This window comes from Enoplosus armatus, chromosome 3 (genome assembly GCF_043641665.1).
Source record: "Enoplosus armatus isolate fEnoArm2 chromosome 3, fEnoArm2.hap1, whole genome shotgun sequence".
Lineage (NCBI taxonomy): Eukaryota > Metazoa > Chordata > Actinopteri > Centrarchiformes > Enoplosidae > Enoplosus > Enoplosus armatus.
In genome coordinates this window covers 26040004-26060751 of record NC_092182.1, presented here as the reverse complement: position 1 = coordinate 26060751, position 20748 = coordinate 26040004, and the positions used below count along the sequence as shown (strand labels likewise).

Genomic DNA, 20748 nt, shown 5'->3' with positions numbered 1-20748 from the left:
ACTTAATCAACTGGCTGTCATAAATGTTAGAAGAATGTGATATAAAGTAATTTAGGCCCTGAAAATTAAACCAAAACGTAACACATGATTATGAACACCTGTACAATACTGCAGTGCTAAAACAACAGCTTGTGAATTTGTAGCCTTATCAACAAAATAATTTATTGTATACTGTATAATTTATTTGTTGATTATATTTTGTTATTAATCTGAGTCTGCAAAGCAATTAATGTAGTAGTAAATGTACTGAGTCCACCACTGACAAATGTTAGCATGCTAACACGCTAAACTAAACATGGTAAACAATACATAGATATGTATACACGTGTATATATCTATGGTAAACATTATACCTGCTAAACATTAATATGTTAGCATGCTGACGTTAGCATTTCGTGCCTAAGTACAGCCTCACTGAGCCTCAAAGTCTCACAATTATCCCAAAGATTAACAGAAAAATTATATTTTTTTCTACATTATATGCTCATGTCTTGTTCCTGGTTTCTTTGCCTCAGTTGTTCCCTTTCTCGTTCATTTGCTTTTGTACTTTTTTTTTAAATTAAAAGTTGGGAACACAAAGAAGCAACAATTTACGAGGAGCACCTGAACGCAGCAGCTGTGAGCCTGAGCCTAGTCAGTCAGCGGCGGCGACATCTAGCGGCCACCAGAGAGAACAACAAGCAGCTGCCGGGCGGTTATTTCCAGCGTCGGTGGTGCAGCAGAGCGGATCCTGGTCTGACCGCAGCTCTGTCCGCACACACAGCCTGTCTGCCTGTCTGCCTGTCTGTCTGTCGTCAGTACGGACACCGCAGACAGTTAGACAGTGAGCCCGCACGCACATCGGACAGCCAGCCATGAGCACGGCGTTTTCCTGACGGCCTCCATTCACCTCCAGAGAGCATCTGCAGCCGAAATCTGTCCATTCAGGGCGGAGGAGGGATGTTGAGCACTGCAGCAGACATGCCGGGCCCGCTCTTCATCACACTGATTGGTGAGTCTTTTTATATCCCCATCTGTTTATTTCATCCAACCGTGAACATAAGCAGCTATAGTGAGCTGATCTTTTTAATAGTGGGCACATATCTTACAACAGAAACACGAGCCCCTGTTGAAAATATCCACCAGATAAATCTTAGGAGACTTTGAAAAACATCTCACAGGAAGATCAGATCCGTGTGGACTCACTACTGAGCACCACAGACATGTTTTAACTCCCTGCCAGACTGTCAGTGTGCAGTGTTGATGCATTAATGATGGTATTAGTAATCATGTAGTGAATCAGGGTGTAACCAGCAGCCGGGCTGTTTTAATGAAGCGTTCAGGTTCAATTCTGCAAAGTGGACGCACAGGCTGGCAGTGTGTGGGAGGCGCGCGGTGCACTTAAATCAGCAGACACACACTGCAGTGTCTGACACACACACACACACACACACACACACACACACACACCAGGTTCGCATGAAGAAGAATAATCTTCATCACCATCAACACACAAGTTAGTCTTAATTGGAATGAGTCAAGACTGTCAGTAGTTTTGCATCGTAATGACATTTCTTTTTAATGTATTGATTATGTGATGAACCAAAACAATGCTTCCTGTTTAGATTACCTGTAGAACCACTGGCTTGTACAGGCTTTGACTATAATTTACTATTAAATCTTGTCTTTAAATTCCCCGTTTTGTCCGACCCAACAGTCCAAAACCCCAAAATATTTCATTCACAATGATAAACAGAGACAAGAAGCTGGAACCAGTGATACCAGTCGTGATAAAATGCATAAACGATGAGTCATAAACAATTCTTTTCATTAGCCTATCGAATAATATACCGATTCTTTTCTTAATTCTTCAGTGAACTATTTTGTCTTTAAAAACAAAGTGATGTGTTCAGAACTGTCAGTCCAACAACCAAATACATGCAGTTTACCATCGTATGCTGCAACCTGCAAATGTTCTGTATTTTTTGCTGATTTTAATCCAAACAGATGCTGATTAATTTTCTGCCACTTGACTAATGGATGAATTGTTTCAGCTCTGATGATAATTATCATTAGCAGCAGCAGCAGCAGCACAGAATCTGTCCACATATGAAGCTCCAGTAGTTTCTGCGGTTGTCTTTGATGGTGCAGTTTTCTCTGAAGCTCTTTCTGGTGAATTATGGAGATTCAGCTGTGCGTCTGTGAAGTAAACAGTTTCCACGCTGCAGTCTGCTTATCTTTTTGATCCTAATGATAAAACATTGTTTCCGGCTGCTTCTCCAAATGGAGGCTTGATTAGGACAGAGAGGAGATAACAGGGTGAGGAAGAGGATGCTGAGCTCTCAGTCGGGGTGAAGGGGATTTGGGGGAGGGTCCCGGCCTCAGCATAAGCTGATCTGAGGGGTGTTAAAGCACGGCGAGAGGGGGGCTTTAGGGGCAACACCCCTCCTCCCGAACATACTGAGCTGTAGTCAAAATTGAAGCTAGAAACGACAGAGACAAACTGCAGCTGTACCATCATATTTTATTGGCTGTGTGAACTGAAACCGAAGAATTCTGCAGTGTTTATGGAAATTTACAACCACCCTAGGAGTGTTTTTAATTAGCTGTGTGCACAGCCACAGCCACAGCCCCATGGACCAGGCTATACTCATTATACAGCAGGAAACGAATGCTGCATTCAAATGGACATCATGGGGTCATATTTTCGACATGGGAAGTCGAGTTTGTTTTCGTTTTTCTGTCATAAAACAACTTACACATAACACACAATATTTGACAATAAACAAACAAACAAACAAAAAGACACAGATTCAATCCAACACATGCATTCGGTTCTTCTTATAAACATGTCGACAAAAGACACTAAAAAGCATTTTCTGAATGATAAAGGAAGGCACAACTTTGGTATTCTTGGCAAATAATCGTCCAGGTGAAACATGCAGCACACCATGTAAATGTTGCAGGGACGTAACCAGGTCACGAATCCAAAAAACAGGCATCCAAAGGCTGTACGTTAAATATTTTTCACATGACATTTATTCATGTAGCTATGGTCTATTTCTCCACACTGTCACAAATATAATTTTTGTGGGAGAAATACTAAATCCCTTAATTTTATTTTAATTTAACTTGATTGTTTTGCCTAAAATTCACATTTAAAAGACGCTAACTATCAGAAGCAGCCTTTAAAAGCCCACCACATGTTGTCTGTAATTGTGAATTTTAAAAAATCTCCAAAAACAGACTGTGACCTTGGTGTCCTCAGTGGTAGCTAACAGGCTAACAAGTACTGGCTATTAACCTGCTGATGGCTAGCTAGTAACATTCAGCATGGTAGCATGCTAACGCCAGCATTTTAGCATGCTCACTAACAGAATGTAATGTTTAGCAGGTTAGCTTGTTAGCAAGCTAAGAATCTTCCTGTTCAATGCTAACATTAGCATTATTATGCTATGCTAATGCTAGCATAAAAAATCCCAGTGAAATGGCAGTTAGAGTAACTTCAGCTTCTTTAATGTCACATTTTAGGACAATTAAATTATACCGCAAATTTACGAGTAGTACACGAACGATGCTTTTGCTAACTGATATCCAAACAAATACCTTAACATGACATTACTCTACTAGCTACTTAGCTTACTACCACAAGCTAACGAAAGTCTAGAATGAGTCGTCAAAATGTTTTACAGAAAAAGAGAGATTTTCATATTGAAAATGCTTTTTGAGTCACTGGTTCTTTATCTCAAAGCACTGGTGAGTGTTTGTTTGTTTGTTTTTTAAGTTTTTAAGTAGAATTTAAGCGAGAGGCCAACTGACCAACACCCATCCCTTTAGTCACGGTGCCGGTGTGACTACAGGAAAAGACGAAGTCACACCCTCACCCCCTTTAACTGAGAGACATTGTAGTTGCACCCGTTTGGACAAATGACATTCTGCACATTTCACCATACAAATAAAGTGATTTATTGACACTTGAGACTGAAATTCAATCTGTTTTCTACACAGAAGTAAGTGAGCATTTTGTCCAGAGAAGCTCACTTGATAATGTTTGTCCCCTGTTGTCCCAAAGGCATCGTTGGTTTAAAGCATCACAGAAAAGCCAGGTTAACAGGAACCAAGCTGTGTTCGGTTCGTAAACATCACACTGTGTGTTCTCTAGTATTGATGACCACTTTTCCCTTTTTGCTGTGTACCTTGGGTTCCCAGCCACAATCAGTTTTCTTTTCTCAGGTTCAGTGTGGTTTGATGAACTTCAGGGGGTATCTCCCCTCCAGCACCTGCTCATACCCCCCCCCCCCCCCCCCGCTGTGGCACTCTGCTGCCTCGTTGAGCTCAGCATGGACCTTATCTGTGTTAAGCTGATAAGGCTAACTCAGCTGTTCAAGTCCCTCCAGCTGGATGGACTCTGCAAGATTTTTCTGAAGTAATTACGCTGCAAAGTTGCCTTTGTAGACAAAGATTTCAAGGTCACTGTGTAGTGGTGAAACTAGGGTGTGCAGTATGAGAGAGGCTGGCTTTTATGTGTGTTTAATAGTATTTGGACAACATCAAAGTCAGTGGTACTTCAGTTAAAGTTGCAATACCACAGTGTAGAAATAATCTGTCCTGCATCCAAAGTAAATGTACTCGTTACGCAGAATTTCCCATTTCAGATTAGCGGTGAGAGTGAACCAAAACAGTAAAGTTGTGGGCCGTTAAACCAAAACAATGAGCTGAGAGAGGCTAAAAGTGCATCGCCAAGTGATAATTTTGCCCATCGTAAATACAGAAATATTGATTTGTGCAGTGGTATTTCACTACTGCTGCATTAGTTGTACTTTAAGATCTTCCAACGTGTATCTCCTGGGAATATGGCACAGTAACGCCGCATCAGGAAGCTGTAAAAACTAAGGAGACTAAGGTGAAAGCTACATCAGCACAAACAGCACCTCTTTTATGGACACCGCAAGTCCTAACGTTGTCTTCTCGCAGCCAAATATTCACAGATCAATGAGAGATTTTATAGGCCACTGGTTTTTATACTAAGCACTTTTTGAAGGTGAACTAAAAGTCTACCCTGATTTCCTCAGGAGATCTCAGTGTTCGGATATAATCTGCTTTTTTGTGACCTGATGTTGTTGTTGTACCTTAAAAGATAACGCAGACAATATTATATATATTTTTTATTAACAAAGCTGCAGTCATTTGATCCTAGTGTAGCTAAAGCCTGATATAGCGTACTCCTCTGTGCCATAGAGCTCCATTGTTAACGAGAGTCTTCAGCCATGCTAGCGTGCTAACATGCTCACAATGACAAAGCTTTCCACGTTCGCCATGTTAGGTTAGCGCGTTAGCATGCTATCATTTGCTAATTAGTGCTAAACACAAAGTACAAGTACTGAGGCTCATGGGAATGTCATTACTTTTGAAGGTATTTGATCATAAATCAAAGAGGGATAAAAAAAACTCAGTGGGGTTCATCGTCTGGGGAGCATGCATGTGTGTACAAAATTTCGTAGGAATTGATTTGGTGCTGCATTGACTTGGTGCAACAGGGGCACAAACTAAGTCTATAAGCAGTCCAGTAGCCCTGTGAGGCTGCAAGGTTCATTACACACCAGATAATAAATGTTAGACTGATGAAAAATGGAGACAACTTTGATATTCTTACCAGAAAATGTCTGAAAGTTGGGCACAGCCAAATGCTAACATTAACATGCTTTCAGCAAGTGTTCCAGTGCCTGCGCTGAACTAAATGAGGTGTTAACGTGTGGATATTTGGACCTGTTTTAATGGCATCCTATAGTTGTTAGTGTTGGCTATGCTAACAACTATATGATGCCAGCATTTGGACATTTTTAATTGTACATGCTGAACTATGCGTGTGGCTCCCAATGCCACCGACACTACAAGCAAGCTGCAATGTCACGAGAAAGTGTTAAAGTTTGCCTCATTAACTCTGCTGTCAGTTTGCTCGGAGCTCTTCAGCTCCACTGTTTGCTTGTTTGCTCGCCAAATGAAAAAATCCAGTAGCTTCATGTGAGTATCAAATATTGCTGTATCACTGGGTTGCTATGCGAGTGCACTGGTTTGGAGCAGAGACTAGAATCAGTTCTGACTTGTCCACAATGACATTTATGGTCCCCAGAGGATGAATCCCAATGACTTTGGCGTTCCCCTGATTTTTCCTCCCGCGCCACCATGAGGTTCACATTTGTGGTTTTGAGTGAAATGTCTTGACAACTATTGGATGGATTGTAATGAAATGAAGTACACATATTCACGGTCCCATCAGGATGAACTGAAGTGTGTTTTGGAATTGTTAAAGTGCAAGTGTATTATATTCTCAGGTGTTTCTGTTATTTATCCCCCAAAATACAAAGAGGTCAAGGAGAGTTTTTTACAACAGGACATCTTAGTCTTAGTTTGATCTGTCGGTTGATCTGTCGGTCCAACAATTTGGTTCAAGACTGAAATATCTTAACAACTATTGGATGGATTGCTATGAAATCTGGTACAGACATTCATGTTCCCCTGAGGTTGATTTGAAAGATCTTTGGTAATCCCTGAACTTTTCCTGTAGCGCCACCAGCGGGTCAAAATTGCAGTTTGTCCAGTACTTTGATTCATGACTGAATACCCAACAGCCTCCGTTATACTAGCATTTGTTAGCAGGCTAACACGCTCGACTAAGATGGTGAACGCTTTACATACTAAACACCAGCATGTTAGCTTTATCCTTGTTAGCGTGCTGACATTAGCATTTAGCTCAAGGCACCGCTGTGCAGCCTCACAGAGCTGCTAGCATGGCTGTAGACTCTCAGTCCTGCTCATTAATTATTCCTCATGAGAACTTTTTTGGAGGCTCTTTACTTGAAAGTTTGAATTGAAAATAGCTTCTCAAACAGCAGTCAGCTGTTACTGAGCACACAGTTTCCTTCTTTTTAGAAATCATTTAGTCACCGTCAAGGACCTGATGGATCTGTGTCATCTAAGACTGAGGGGCTTTGTGGTGACGGACCCGGAGAGCTTAACATGCTGCAGACGTGTTTGAGACATGTTGGCTATGATATCGTAATCTGCTCAGTCAGCCTCCGAGGCCAGACGGCCATCTGTAGACCCAGACAGAGAGCACTATGGGATGCATGAGGGAGACTGTAGTGAGGGCTGTATCTCTATGCCAAGTGAGGCGGATTAGTGATGGACGGATAGACGCGTGAGCGAGTGAATGAATGGCGACTGCTGTCATGAATGGCTAAATTAACAACTTAATGGCAAGACAAGAGTATGTAGAAATTGAATTAAATGAACGAACGGCTAAAAGGATGAGTAGGTGAAATGTGTGTGAAGCCACGGTTGAATCAGTTTGCCGATTGGCAAATGAGGGAATTCATAAGACCGAATGAGAGAATTAATGGCCAGTAGATGAAGAGTGATGAGAGAAAATTAAATACAAACTAAAAGAGCAGTGACTGTCCAAGGGCAGCAGTGGAAATAAAACACTGAATGTATAATGCAGAAAACAAAGTGCTCTTATCTCTGTTATTTCCCAGGGCTGCTCTTGTGAGTAAGCCGGTAACAAAACAAAAAGTGCATTAAATCTGTAAAGGGAACGAGTTAAAGTGATTTGATATGTCAGTTCACTCAGGTCGACTTGTTTGTTATGAGCCGCTCGCGTTTAATTATGTCTCATTAAACACTGACAGCGCCCAAATTGACTTTCTTCAGTTTTATCAGCCTCCATCATTTGTATGTTTTAAAGAAAATTAAACAGAATGAAAGTAAACTAGACAACAACCTCCTGTCATTTCTTTCTTATTTTAAGTAATAATAAACACTTATATCTGCCCACAACCCCGTTATAGTGTGTTATACATCATGTATTAAATGTTACCTTTAACTTCTATGTTTATTTCCCTCAGTTTTTGAGATTTTCTTTCTCAGATTGCTGGGAAAAAACAGTACACAGAACTGATCGCAATTAATAAACCAAACAACTAACTAAGATTAAGGGTGCTCCTAAATATATCGGCTTGTATTCAAATTTACAGCTTTTTTTCCTTATTTATTAGTCCATTGATTCACGTTCAGGCAAGAAATGAAGGTCAATAAGGTTGAACATCGTTAGTAGTCGATAGTCTTTCCCATATTTCTCCGGTGTACCCAAACGTTAGCAGCATTCGTTCATTTGTATTTCATCTTTAGTTTTATTTATTGTATTTCCCACCATATATTGCCTGTTTTAGATTATATTTGATTTCTTTCCTTTTTTACCTTGTTGGATCCTGAAACCTCTGCTGACTCAGGGGATCAATAAAATTTCATTTCAGACTAAATAATTGCACCAAAATGTTTTGAGTAATAAGGCACAGTGGTTCATAGCAACATCATCTTCATAGGGCTTTTCCTCTCTTTCCAGTAGCTCTTCTGGCCGGCTGTGAGGCCTTCAGATTGGGTTCGTCCCAGCGGGTCATACCCCTCAGTCCTGTGGTAACCCGTCTGCTCCAGGATGAAGGCCCCGCCCAGCCACACTTCATCCAGGAATTAGTCAGAGCCAAACGCCAGTCAGTCCACGAGTTAGTGCGAGCCCAGCCTCACTTGGTTCATGACATGGGCTGGCCGGAGATACACGAAACATCCCGCTCCCAGGCCAAGATGGACTCCATTAACTCCTCTCAGTTAAACCCACCATCGTCTGCAAGTCAGGATAAAGCCAGGACCCGTCCTGCTGTGGATGAAAACCTGGATGTGGAAGACGAGATGGAGGTGAGGATGAGTTTAAGGTGATGTAGAATAAACTGTACAGGGTTCAACTTACAAGTTGCTATGCGAACAACGGCACTGTTGTCTGTACGAGTGTATGTGGAGGCAAATGATTGATGCCATAATTATATGAATCTTACAAGCAACAACTAAAAACCTTATTGTGAAACTGATCCACTACTGAATACTTCATGTTGACGCTGTTTGGTTTTTGGTGAAGCAAAACAAAACAGGTGATTTAACAGAGATATACGTGACGAACAACAAACAACTTTGGACATCATTTAGCTGTCAGCTTCAGCCGACCATGACCACACCAGTTTCTCTTTTTTGTCTTTTTAATGTTTAGTTCAGCTTTAATACGATCAGGATTTATTTTGTAGCTCCTGGGGAATCAATCAGACTGTCTGACCAAATGTCTCTCTACTTTCAGCGTATGGTTCATCTGGCGGTTCCCCAGGATGCAGAAAGCTACAGGGGACACCCAGACTCCACTGACCCAGAGAAGGAGGTCTTCAGTGGGCCAGGAGCTGGCGATGCCTCCCTGGAGGCATCTGGCTTCTATGGAACAGACCTGGAGGACAGAGACAGAGGAGAAGAGGGAGGAGAGGACAGAGAGAGAAGAGGGGGAGAGGACGAGTGGGAGAGAGACACCGTGGAGGACAGAGAGAGGAGAGGGGGAGACGCCAGAGAAGAGGAAGAAGAAAGAGACGGAGGAACAGACGATCAAGATGTCCATGTTTTGGATTCCTTAGAGGCCAACCACACAACCCCAGATCTGGATGCTCTGATTGGTTAGTAGAATGAACCAAATCAATAGAGGCTGTTCACATCATACAATACATCCTCAGGCAGCCATATTAGCCCCATGTGTGACCTCAGACTGTGCATTACTCCAGGATTTGGTCACATATGCAACCTTTAGGGGAAACCTGTTGTTATCCAGCTGGAGGTTGCTTCTCCAAAGGCATTGTTGAGATGCTGCAGATGTCTACTGTCTGCCCAAAGAAATGAAATGTTTTGGCAAAACCAAAGGAGATATTGGGTTTAAGTGTTAGTTTCTCACCTCAACATAGATGGATTGCCATGAAACTTGGTCCAAACATTCATGTTCCCATCACAATGAATTGTAATCACTCAGGCGATTCTCTGACTTTTCATCTAGCGCCATCGTTAGGTCAACATTTTTTGTTTGTCCAATACTTTGGTTGATGACCAAACATGCTAAACTTTAGCACGTTAGCGTTATCATTCTGAGCAGGTTAGCACACTGATGTTAGCATTCAGCTCAAAGCACTGCTGTGCCAAAGTACAACATCACAGAGCGGCTAGCATGACTGTAGGCTCTAATTTGGTTTCCTTGAGGTTTGCATAGGTAACGCTGTGAACTAGATAATGGAGAGACACATAGAGTGCTAGCAGCTATATTACAGGTGAACAGCTGTTGAATTTGCTGCATATAAACTGAATAAGTTTCATCATATCACCTTGCAACAATCACAGTTTCACAGATCCGGTAAGAGGCCGGTCGCTAATGGCTGCATGTTGACAAAATGAAATATACATTTGGTTGCCGAATTAGCTTGTTGTCTCGTTAGCCACATAACAGTTTGTTCAGGTTAACGAAGCTAACTCCTCTGAAATAATTATCAATTATGAAATAAAACACAGAGGAGAGAAAGTGTCTGATTTTCTGGCTGCACAACTCATTTGTCTTTATTTCTTTTTCATATTCAAAGCTCAGTGAGCATCTTCTACTGTAGACTACTTATATATATATATATATATATATATATATATATATATATATATATGCATATATATATAACACAGACGCAATTATTTTGTTATAACAATCAACAATTACTGTGTATCTGATACAAGCACACTGTCAAAACCTCATGGCAACTGTAGAAAGAGGAATGGCTGACAAGAGGTTCACACACACACACATACACACTCACAGACATGTGTTTCTGACATGTGTCTTTGTGTCACACAGGCTACAGTCCATCTTTCCACCCCACCAGGTCCAAGCAGCCCAGTATCTCCCCCCCAGCTGAGGTGCATGATTCTGGGCTACAGGAGCATCGTGCGTCCCCAGTTCTGGAGGTGAGAACAGATAAAAGATGCCTTGATATGGAGGCTGATATATTGCTATGAATACCATTTTATTTGTCAGGGTTGGATATTTTAGCAGTAGTCGTGTAATTGAACACTCTTCTGTAGAAAAAAAAATATAAACAACCTTTACAAAAACATGGGAAAGGTAGAAGTACTCCAAAAAGTTCATACACAGCTGGCAGATGTTAATGTCAATACGTGATGTCAATGACGAGTGCAAGGCAAACTCAAAAAACTGTTGTCATATGACAATATGCTTCAAACAAAGTGCTTGTTGAACTGTGACCTGAGCGGCATTGACCTTTGTAATAATAGCCAATGGCTGAAGGTTACTGCTTGTGGTGCAATGAAAGAGAAATGTCACAAATCATCAGCATACTGAAACCAGATGTTTGCGGGGCAGCCTTCAGATTCAACCACTGGGTTTTTTAAAATAAATAAATCATTGTCTGGAAATCAGAACAGATCATGATGGTAAATGAAACTTTCAAATTGCAAATTCCTATTTGGTAATAAGTTGTATCTATAACACCTTGTACACCTTGTTTTTTTGGCTGTAATGTAAATACGCTTCAAGCTCTCCTTTTTTCATTCTTCACATAATTACTTCCGTTACTTTTCTTGTACAAACAAGTGCAACAGCATGAATGCCTTCGAGGAGAAACTGTCTCAAAAGTGTGCACCGTTATTCCCATTTGAACAGTCGAATGTGGCGATTTGGAGGACACCTCTGCCTTTATCTCGTCGAGTGTTAAGACATGCAGATGTTTCCGTGGTTTGGCTGCTAGGTGGATCACTGCTGTGTTGAAGTGGGAATATAAAAAAAGACGCAGTCGGACTTTAATTGGATACCAGTAAATCAGATGTAATCCAGGGCTCACCTACTAACCTTGCACTGAATCGTTTAATTAGTCTTAAACTGCTTTATGTGATTAGCGGTGTCTCGTTGGCTCATATCGACCGGGCAAATGGGATTAACTGACGCAGCATTGAACATGTTGACAAAAGCTGTTTCTCCCATTCATTTTTATTAAACCACCTACCTGCAAATGAATGGCAGCAGACATACGAATCTTTGTGGTTTTTCATGTTAATATGGATACTTGCTCATGTTACTACATGTTCCAGTATCTGTATCACTACTTTCACCACTACACTGTAGTTCTACCAGTAATATTACTGCTACTACTACTATTATAATATACGTACTACTTCTACCACCATCAACATCACTGTTTATACTACTGCAGCAACTTCTACTACTACGACAAATATTACAATATTAGCTTTAGTACTGCAACTTCTACCCACAATATCAACAGTTGTAGAACCATCAGTACTACAAATGTTGTGACTACTGCTTTTACTTACTACTACTATCAGAAGTTGGGGGGGACACAATAAAGTCTGGGCAGACAACAGGACAAAAAAAGAAAACATATGTTTATATTAACTTTGCAAATAACACATTACAATAAACTTGATCTTTGTGCCTTTTGTAAGTCTAACAAAACAAAAAAAAAGAAAAAAGAAATGTGGCCTAAATTTGTGAATCTTTCATGCACTCATACTGAAAAGTACACTCAGTTTTAATTGAGATAACGTTATACTTACATCTCTTATTGTTGTTTATTTATTTGATGAGTAGTGTCTGCAGAGCTCCACCAATCAGCGTACAGAGATTTTAGAGTTGTGGACAGAAATAGGATTCTGAAACGTGAGGAGAGCATCACCTCCTCCAATCCTGAGTGGAAATTACACCTTCGACTATCACCACCACTAATGTCTCCCTGTAACTTGATGTGTATCATACAGGTGGGTCCTTTAGAAAGAGAGCTGTGGGAGGCAGAGGGGGAGGAAGATGGTCATTCCAGTGGCTATGGAGTCCTTCCCTCCTCCATCACTACAGCTAGTTCTACATCTACTGCTGCTTCTGCTTCGGCGGCTGCTGCTGCTGCTGCTGGAGACGCTGAAGGAACTGCCACTCCTGAGACTGACACAGGCACAGACTTTGGGCTGCTGGGAAGTTATACAAAAGGTACACCAGATGAAAATATCTGTTGACTGAATTTGATTGTGTTTTCTGTTCCTGTGTGATATTTGTAGCCTTGCTAGCGGCGAAGTTTTAGGGATGTCTCTCAGTTTGTCCACCACTTTGGTCCAGACTGAAATATCTCATCAACTGTTGGAGGGATTGCCATGAAATGTTCCCCTCAGGGTGAATTATAATAACTTTGGTGATCCCCTTTAATGCCATCATCAGGTCAACATTTAAATGAATCCAATGCTTTGTTTTATGACGTTACATCAGAAAAATGCTGAAGATTGAAGTGAAGAGCATCTGCTGCTTTTTTGTTTTACCTCTGGTTTGTCGCTGCAGATGAGACAGAGGATGAAGACACAGAGAGGGAGGAGGAAGAGGAAGAAACAGGTCTGGCACACAAAGGCGCATTTACCCAGAATCCCACTGTCCCAGAGGTTGGCATGGCCCCCAGCAGAGAGCCCCTACAGCCCAGCGTGGAGGAAGAGGAGGAGCTGGAACAGAGAGAACATGAGTTAAAAGGTGAGACGGCTCTTTAACACTAAATTATTACAATATAAAATAAAATTGTGACCAACATAGTCGTTTCCTAATCCCCTCCTCCAAGGGGTAATTGTCCAATATAGCTTAGCAACCGTAACTAGGCACAGCAGGCCTGTCAGGCTTTGGATTTCTCTACATCAAGGTTAATTTATATTTATCATTATAAAACACAGTGCAAGCTGTTGTCTCTTCATGCTACACCCAAACATATTATACATAATACATACATATTATTTATGTATATATAATATATATATTACTATGTAGCCATCAAGAGCAAATTTAAGACCTCTTACAAGATTCTTGTTTTAAAACGAGTCAGCTGGAAACAGCTTTTTCAACCGACTCAAGGAGCTAACTTTAGCTTATTCAGCTAGCTCACTACAGCTAATATAATCTGCCAGAGTTGTCTTGTCATTATTCGACAGAACACATCGTCTCAAAAAAGTACCATTACTTTCGATGGTAAATCTGCCACCGTTGTCACTGTAAACTGCTGCGATAGATCGGATGACAGGCATAGCAACAGTTACTAAGGGGGGGGGGGGGGGGGTTTAGCGAGCGGTCAGTGAAATAAATGCATGATAAATTGATTCTTTTTGTATTTGCACAAGGAGTTGGACCAAAAGACAGAAGTGAAGAGGTGGAGGAGGAGAAGTGGAGAAAGATGGAGGAAGAGAAAACAAGAATGAGACCCATCGTCCCGCTCACCACAGATCCCCCCACCACCGTCGGCTTCACCGACTCGTCCTGGGATTGGCTGGAAAATACAGAGGTCTTCTTACCGGACTGCGACTTCAAGGAGATGAGGGGGGCAGGACAGGTACAGGACGACCCAGAGACAACATCAACATGTGATAAAAAAAACAGTCTAAATCTAAGACTTTCTGTATTCTCAACACGTGTTGAATATTAGTTAATAATTAATACTGTTCTTAATCTTTCAGGTAGTGTGTATTGGCTGGGGCGAGATGGTCGGACGAGGCTTTGTCATCCTCAACATGACGCAAAACTTGAACTGTGTAAGTACAAAGATATTCAAATTAAAGGTGCCGCATTTAGTATGGTGATATTAATGTGATTTATACGCACTGTGCGTGACTGGCTTGTGATTGGTCGACAGAGAAACTTCATACAGTAATGATGTTAATGCACTTCAATCAAGGAAATCAAGGAAATAAGAGGAAGAGGATTGTCATGGTCATCTTTCCAGAGCCATGATGCGAAATGTGATTGAACAGAGGAAATGTTGTGTGTACAGAATAGACAAAATATACCAAAATGTAGACCAAAATACACTTGCTGTGTGATTTTGCTTTCTTGCCTGTTAAGGGAACTGTTACAATAAAACAATACACTTTTACATTTTGTTTTCAGTTAAAAGTTATTAATTTTTATTTGTTTAAAGATTGTTATCAGCTCAGTACCATCACCAGCTTTGGATATATACATAGATTCATACTTATGGTAAAGCTGCACGTTATTTCTTAACTTAGAGTTTGTTTAAGCACTGTCATGTGCACTGGACAAAGACGGATCTGATCACATGATCTCACTTCAAACAAAGTGCTTGTTGTTATTGATCGTTGAACAGCGCCTGAACCCCCCCCCCCAACACTTTTCCGATGTAGGGAGTCTGAATTTGGGAGTCTGTGTCCGACAGTTTTTTGTAACTATCCAAAACCGACAATCCGACAGTTACGCCCACATTAACGATAGATATTCTCCCAAAGTGTGCAGCATTATCCCCATTGGATTATCAGGTTTTGCCCCTCTACACCCTTTCTTACCGCCAGACCTGTCTAATCCTTCAGCACTGAAAGGACCAACTCTTCTGTCTCCCCAAGATCAACATCCGCCGTCCTCGTTTTGAATGCAGATGTGAATATTTTTGCCAGACTTCTCTCCCACGCTGTCAGCGCCAGAACAAAAGTTGAAGGACTTCAGTTGAGTTTTACAGACAGACAGAACTGCCGGAGGCCGTCTGTCTTTGTGTGTGCGGTGGTGAGGGATGAAGGTCCTTCCCCGCAGCGTCTGTCGCCATGGCAGCAACACAAACCCTCGCCACCACCGCAGTGACCTTATGGTTGTTACGACAACATGGATGGAGCAAGAACTGCGCTCTTATGTGTCCTCTCCTCTTAAACACGTAGATATTATATCATTCTGTGAACTCATTTTTGCGCTCGTGAGTAGTGATTGTGCTTCAGCCGTGTGAGAGGGAGAGAGATGAAAAACTTTTTGATATCTGCAGGGAAGTGAAGGAAGGTTCAGGAAGTGCTGACTTGTAGAAAAATGTGTGTGACAGGAGGAGTTTCGTGTAGACCAGGGCTTTCGGTTGTTGAAGATCATGGAGCAAGTGTTTGCTCGAAGAATGAACAGCCCCGAGGGATCATGGGTACTCTACTTCAGCAAGCCTACACACCAGCAACACCAGCTGCTGATGAACGTGGCATCTGAGAAGGGTACACACACACACACACACACACACAAGTTGTTTATAATTTATAGGAAGAAACAAATACTTCAACTATTATAACTTTATTCACATTCTCTATATTTATTAGTACTCTTGTGAGATTTGACATTTTACTGAAATTTCTAACACTAACCCACACAAAATGATATATATATACATATATATATACACACACACACACACACACACACATATATATATATATATGTATACATATGCTATATAAACCCCTGTATTATAATATATTTTATCTTTTTAAACATTTTTGGGCATTATTAGGCCTAACTGTAAAAAAAAAAAAAAATTTAATTAAATTATTTTTTAACCTGAAAAGTGTATTTGGCTGTACCTTTTATTCAGCCCTGAGTATTGCCTGCAGGTAATCCTTTCAAACAACCTTCACCAATAGAGTTTGGGCAGCGTGTAAGTCGCCTGAGAGGCGAAACCCGGGGGAATAAAAGTCTAACCAGCATTCTTTGCACCACTTGCTGCTGCTTGTTATTGCTTTGAGTGCACGGTAACAACTGAAAGGAACATCTGGACTGTGGTGGCAGGACAATAACAATGAACAATGTTCAGAGAGACTAAACATTGAAAGTGAGGGGGACAAAAATGGGACTCAAAGTGAGGGGGAGTTACACCTTCACTTAAACCTGTCCACTAAATTAACCTTAACCTCAATACTCACTTTAACCCTGACTAAAGACTGCGCCCTGAAACATTTGACGATTGTAATGAAAGCAGCTAGGTGTTGGAGCAGTTCCCTTAAATAGACAAAAATAGATGGTTTGACATCACATGCAGTTATTTTCAGCAGCCACCATGGAGGGTGATGTCAGGAAACCTTCGGCAATCTGAAACATCAGTAGCAAATGTCAGGACTCAAAAACAAGACATCGAGGGAATCTGTCAAATAAAACGTTGTAGGCTAACTCAGAAATGTTCTGATCCTAAATGGTGCTTTGAGAGCTTCTTAGCACATTCATACACTTATAAATACACACACAGACACTGGTGTCGGCTTTTAGGACTGTGTTAACATTGTTCCGTGTGTGTTGTGTCTTCCAGGAGTGATAGATGCCAAGGACGTGGTGGGCATGCTGGGAGAGATCAGGAAAAGTCTGAATAAGGTGCGCTGTCCAGTAACATCTTTAGATTTGTACTACGGTCTGCGTATCTCCAGATGTAGGTGTTACAGCACAGGCAGAAAATGCCTCCATCCAAATGATTTTCACAACAAATTTCTACTTTGAAAGTAGAGCTCACAAGGTTTCTGCTCATATACAACACGTTGTGATACCTACCTGTTCATGCTTGTGGAATTTAAAGCTTCTTTCACTTATTTCTTCTCCCAAAGAAAAGACATTAGTCTATTGAGTTTGGAATATCTTTAGAAAGCATAGCAAAATGTGACAGAGGTTAAACACTTTCAGCTAAAGATTAGCGGGCTTTAAACTGGTTTATTAGTTGTAAAAAAAGTGAAACGTGTGTATATGTTTGTGTTCATATCCAGCTGAACTACTGTTTGTGTGTGTTTGCTTCATCAGGTGGGCATCCAGAACTACAGTGCTGCCAGTAGTTGCCAATTTCAGCCCAGTCAAACGCGCAGCGACTACGGCAAGCTGTTTGTGGTTCTGGTGATCATCGGCTCCGTCTGCATGGTCATCATCACATCTGGATTCATATACATCTGCTGGCAAAGACGACTGCCTGCGACTAAGACTACGGTAGGTAAACACACACACACACACACACACACACACACACACACACACATCCCTGCTGTTACGTAATATATGTGGTGAGAAGAAGTAAACGCGCTCACATACAGGTGCATAAAAACAGACGCACCTGTAATTCTTCAGTGCTCTTGTGCCTCGCAGTTCCGTGCTGAGGAACTTCACTTTGTGGAGAACGGTTGCCACGACAACCCCACGCTGGACGTGGCCAATGACAGCCAACCTGAGATGCAGGAGAAGAAGCCGAGTACCAATGGGCTCGCGGGCGGAGGAGAAGGAGGCGGGGAGGACAGCAATCGCTGGCAGGTGATTGGATGACTGGGGGAAAAATAGAGATGACCAGATGGATGGATGAGTAAATATATTGAGTCCATGGCAGTCGTTTAGAAAAGCTTGAAAGGTTTGCTGTCTCGTTTCTTTTGGCCTGGCAACAACATGAAAACCTCTCGTCCTTTTTTTTTTTTTAGGTGTTTGTCAATCAAGCAGCGACTGAGGAGGAAGAAGAGGAGCAGGACACGCATCTCTGATGGACGAAGAGGAAGAGGAGACAGGTTATGAAGGATTATGAGGAGTCTTTGATAGACAGATGATGAGCCTAGAGGGAAGAAGAAGAAGAAGAAGACAGTGGAGGAAGAAGAGAAGAGAGAAAGAGGAGGAAGGATACAGAATGTCTTTGGTGGAGAGAAGAGAACCAAGAAAGGAGAGGAGGAAAAGACAGAAGGGAGAGAAAAGAAAAAGTAGCTGATGGGAGTTAAAACACTTGAAAGGTAGAGTAATAGATGTGTTGTCCAGTCAGAGTTAAGCTAGGATTGAGGAGCATCGCAGGAGGAGTCACTGACATCATCACGGATATTAGACACTGGGGTATATGTCAGGTTATGTACGCTTCAAATTTGAATTCATGGAAAGACAATAAACTTGCTGATCTCTTCAGATGTCCACCTTTTGAAATGGTTAACAAAGTTGGACTTCTGATTGGGAAAGTTGAGAATTGAATAGGGCTGCATATCCCCACTTGATGTTAAGACGGTGTCACCATTACATAAAAACACATCTGTTTAGTGTGCCTTATGTTTTTAGCTTTTTGCACTGTGGCTGCACGAGACAAATAAAACATGAAACTAGCAAAACAATCATAACATAAAGCACCTTTCTCCACCTTTAATGTTTGAATGTAAAGGAGCTTTTAAAGTTTGAAGCATCCACAGCTGCAACATTAGGAACGGTTGCCATTTACTTTCACATTAGTATGTAATTTCTGCTGCTTGGGGTCTCCCAATGAAAACAAGAACAAAAGACGTAGTTTGATGACGTTGTGAAGTAGCGTGGGATCATGGGAGTTGTTGTCTTCATTGTTAAACAACCACCGTTGCCGATGAAAATCTATCTGACGTGAAATCATGTTCACGGACGAGGAAATGTATTAAAGTTTATTCGCGTTACGTTTAGTCACGTTTATTCATATTATGTCATTTCTTGCCAATGCAATAGCCGCAAGTAACATTAGCTAACAAAACGCTAACTTGCTAACTTACCATTAGATGAGTTGACTACCAATACAGCTACTGTAGCTAATGTTATGTGGCGATTTCAGTCGTGGGGTAGCCCAGTGCTGTTATCTGTGGTCAAAACAATCATACTAAAAATAAATGTATGAGCATGTTGAACGTTGTTGTAATGTTATAACGTTACCGTACGCATTAGCTTGGTGGCTGGCATGAGCCACTTGTCATAATAGCACATCGTAGTAAGCTAGATCGACATCATATGTCAATAAATTAGGTCTCTACTGGATTATTGTGTTGCAACGTGGCATGCAATTAATGAAAAAATGCTGCTGTGTGGCAGAAGAAATGCTGCATTACTGTTACTGAGTATAATTCTGTGACATTATGTTCCTTCCTTCCTCACTCTGTGACGCATCATCTGGTGTTTTCCCAGAAGTCATAGCAACTAGAGGCGTTAAAGGAGATATGACGCCACTGACAGGTGACCGAATGAAACGCACCGTTACCTTGAATAAAATTACAGATTTCTCTGGTTTTTAACATTGTTGGAAACATTTGGGGTAATGTACGTACACAAAACATATAACATAGGTCTAGTTGTTTTTAGACACTTTAATGCGGAAATGTTACATATTAAACCTTTGAGCCAAATTGTTTGACAAAATGGCTCCGTGGTAGCAGGAAACTAAACTAACAGCGAACAAGTAGGAATAATACCCAAGACGACATTGTTTACTTTGATTACCAGTGCTGGAATGTAACTTAGTACATTTACTCAAGGGTTGTACTTAAGTACAATTTTGTGGTACTTTCCTATAGTAATTTCATTTTCTGCTACTTTCTTCTTACTCCAGTACATTTATCTGAAAGCTATATTTACTAGTTACTGTACAAATTAATATTTTACATACAAAACATATGATGAGCGTACAAAAAACATTATTATAGCAACTCCGCAGCAGTAAAGTAGTAAAAATTAACCCTATTTTCACCGTCTACATTACAAAGCTAAAATGTTAGACATTAATGCACCGTTAGTAATAATCCAGTAATATATAATAATATAACACTTCCACCGGCAAGTACTTTTACTTTTGATACTTGAGTAAATTTTTCTACCAATACTCCTGTACTTTCACTCAAGTAATATTATGAATGTAAAATTTCACTTGTAAATGAGTATTTTTGCAATTTATTTCAATTACACATAAGACTTGTTTACTAACAAGTCTTAGCCACAGCAACGTATCTGTGACAGCAGCAAGAAGTTCCACGTGTCTAATTAAGAATATCCCAAAAGGTATTACAGCTTCCGAGATAGTCAGTGGTTTTACCCCGATGTCTGACTCCCGAAACAACAGCGACTCCTCCAAATCACTGAACAGGAAGTATAGCCTGAAGCAACTTTGAAAGTAAGGTTTTGGCACTTTATCGATTCCTCTTGGAAATAGCGACTATCATCATTGAAATGCTGCATCATGTTAAATGTATTACATACAGTGACTGAAATATCTCTATTTTGCTCATAGGAATGGTTGTAACTGCTGACGATGTTTACTGTACACTCTACCACCAGTCATGTGATTGCTA

The 20748-nt window shown here is 41.0% G+C and overlaps 1 protein-coding gene across 1 annotated transcript; it reads left to right on the top strand.

The window, feature by feature from the left end:
* The first annotated feature begins 960 nt into the window (after nucleotides 1–960).
* podxl2 (podocalyxin-like 2) lies at nucleotides 961–18250 on the top strand. Its single transcript, XM_070903314.1, has 14 exons — nucleotides 961–991; nucleotides 8384–8727; nucleotides 9158–9518; nucleotides 10727–10836; nucleotides 12664–12886; nucleotides 13229–13411; nucleotides 14047–14075; nucleotides 14112–14255; nucleotides 14380–14454; nucleotides 15741–15897; nucleotides 16980–17041; nucleotides 17459–17638; nucleotides 17795–17956; nucleotides 18118–18250. The coding sequence occupies exons 1-14, from the start codon at nucleotides 961–963 to the stop codon at nucleotides 18175–18177; spliced, it is 2121 nt and encodes a 706-aa protein (XP_070759415.1). The 3' UTR covers nucleotides 18178–18250.
* The last annotated feature ends 2498 nt before the right edge of the window (nucleotides 18251–20748 follow it).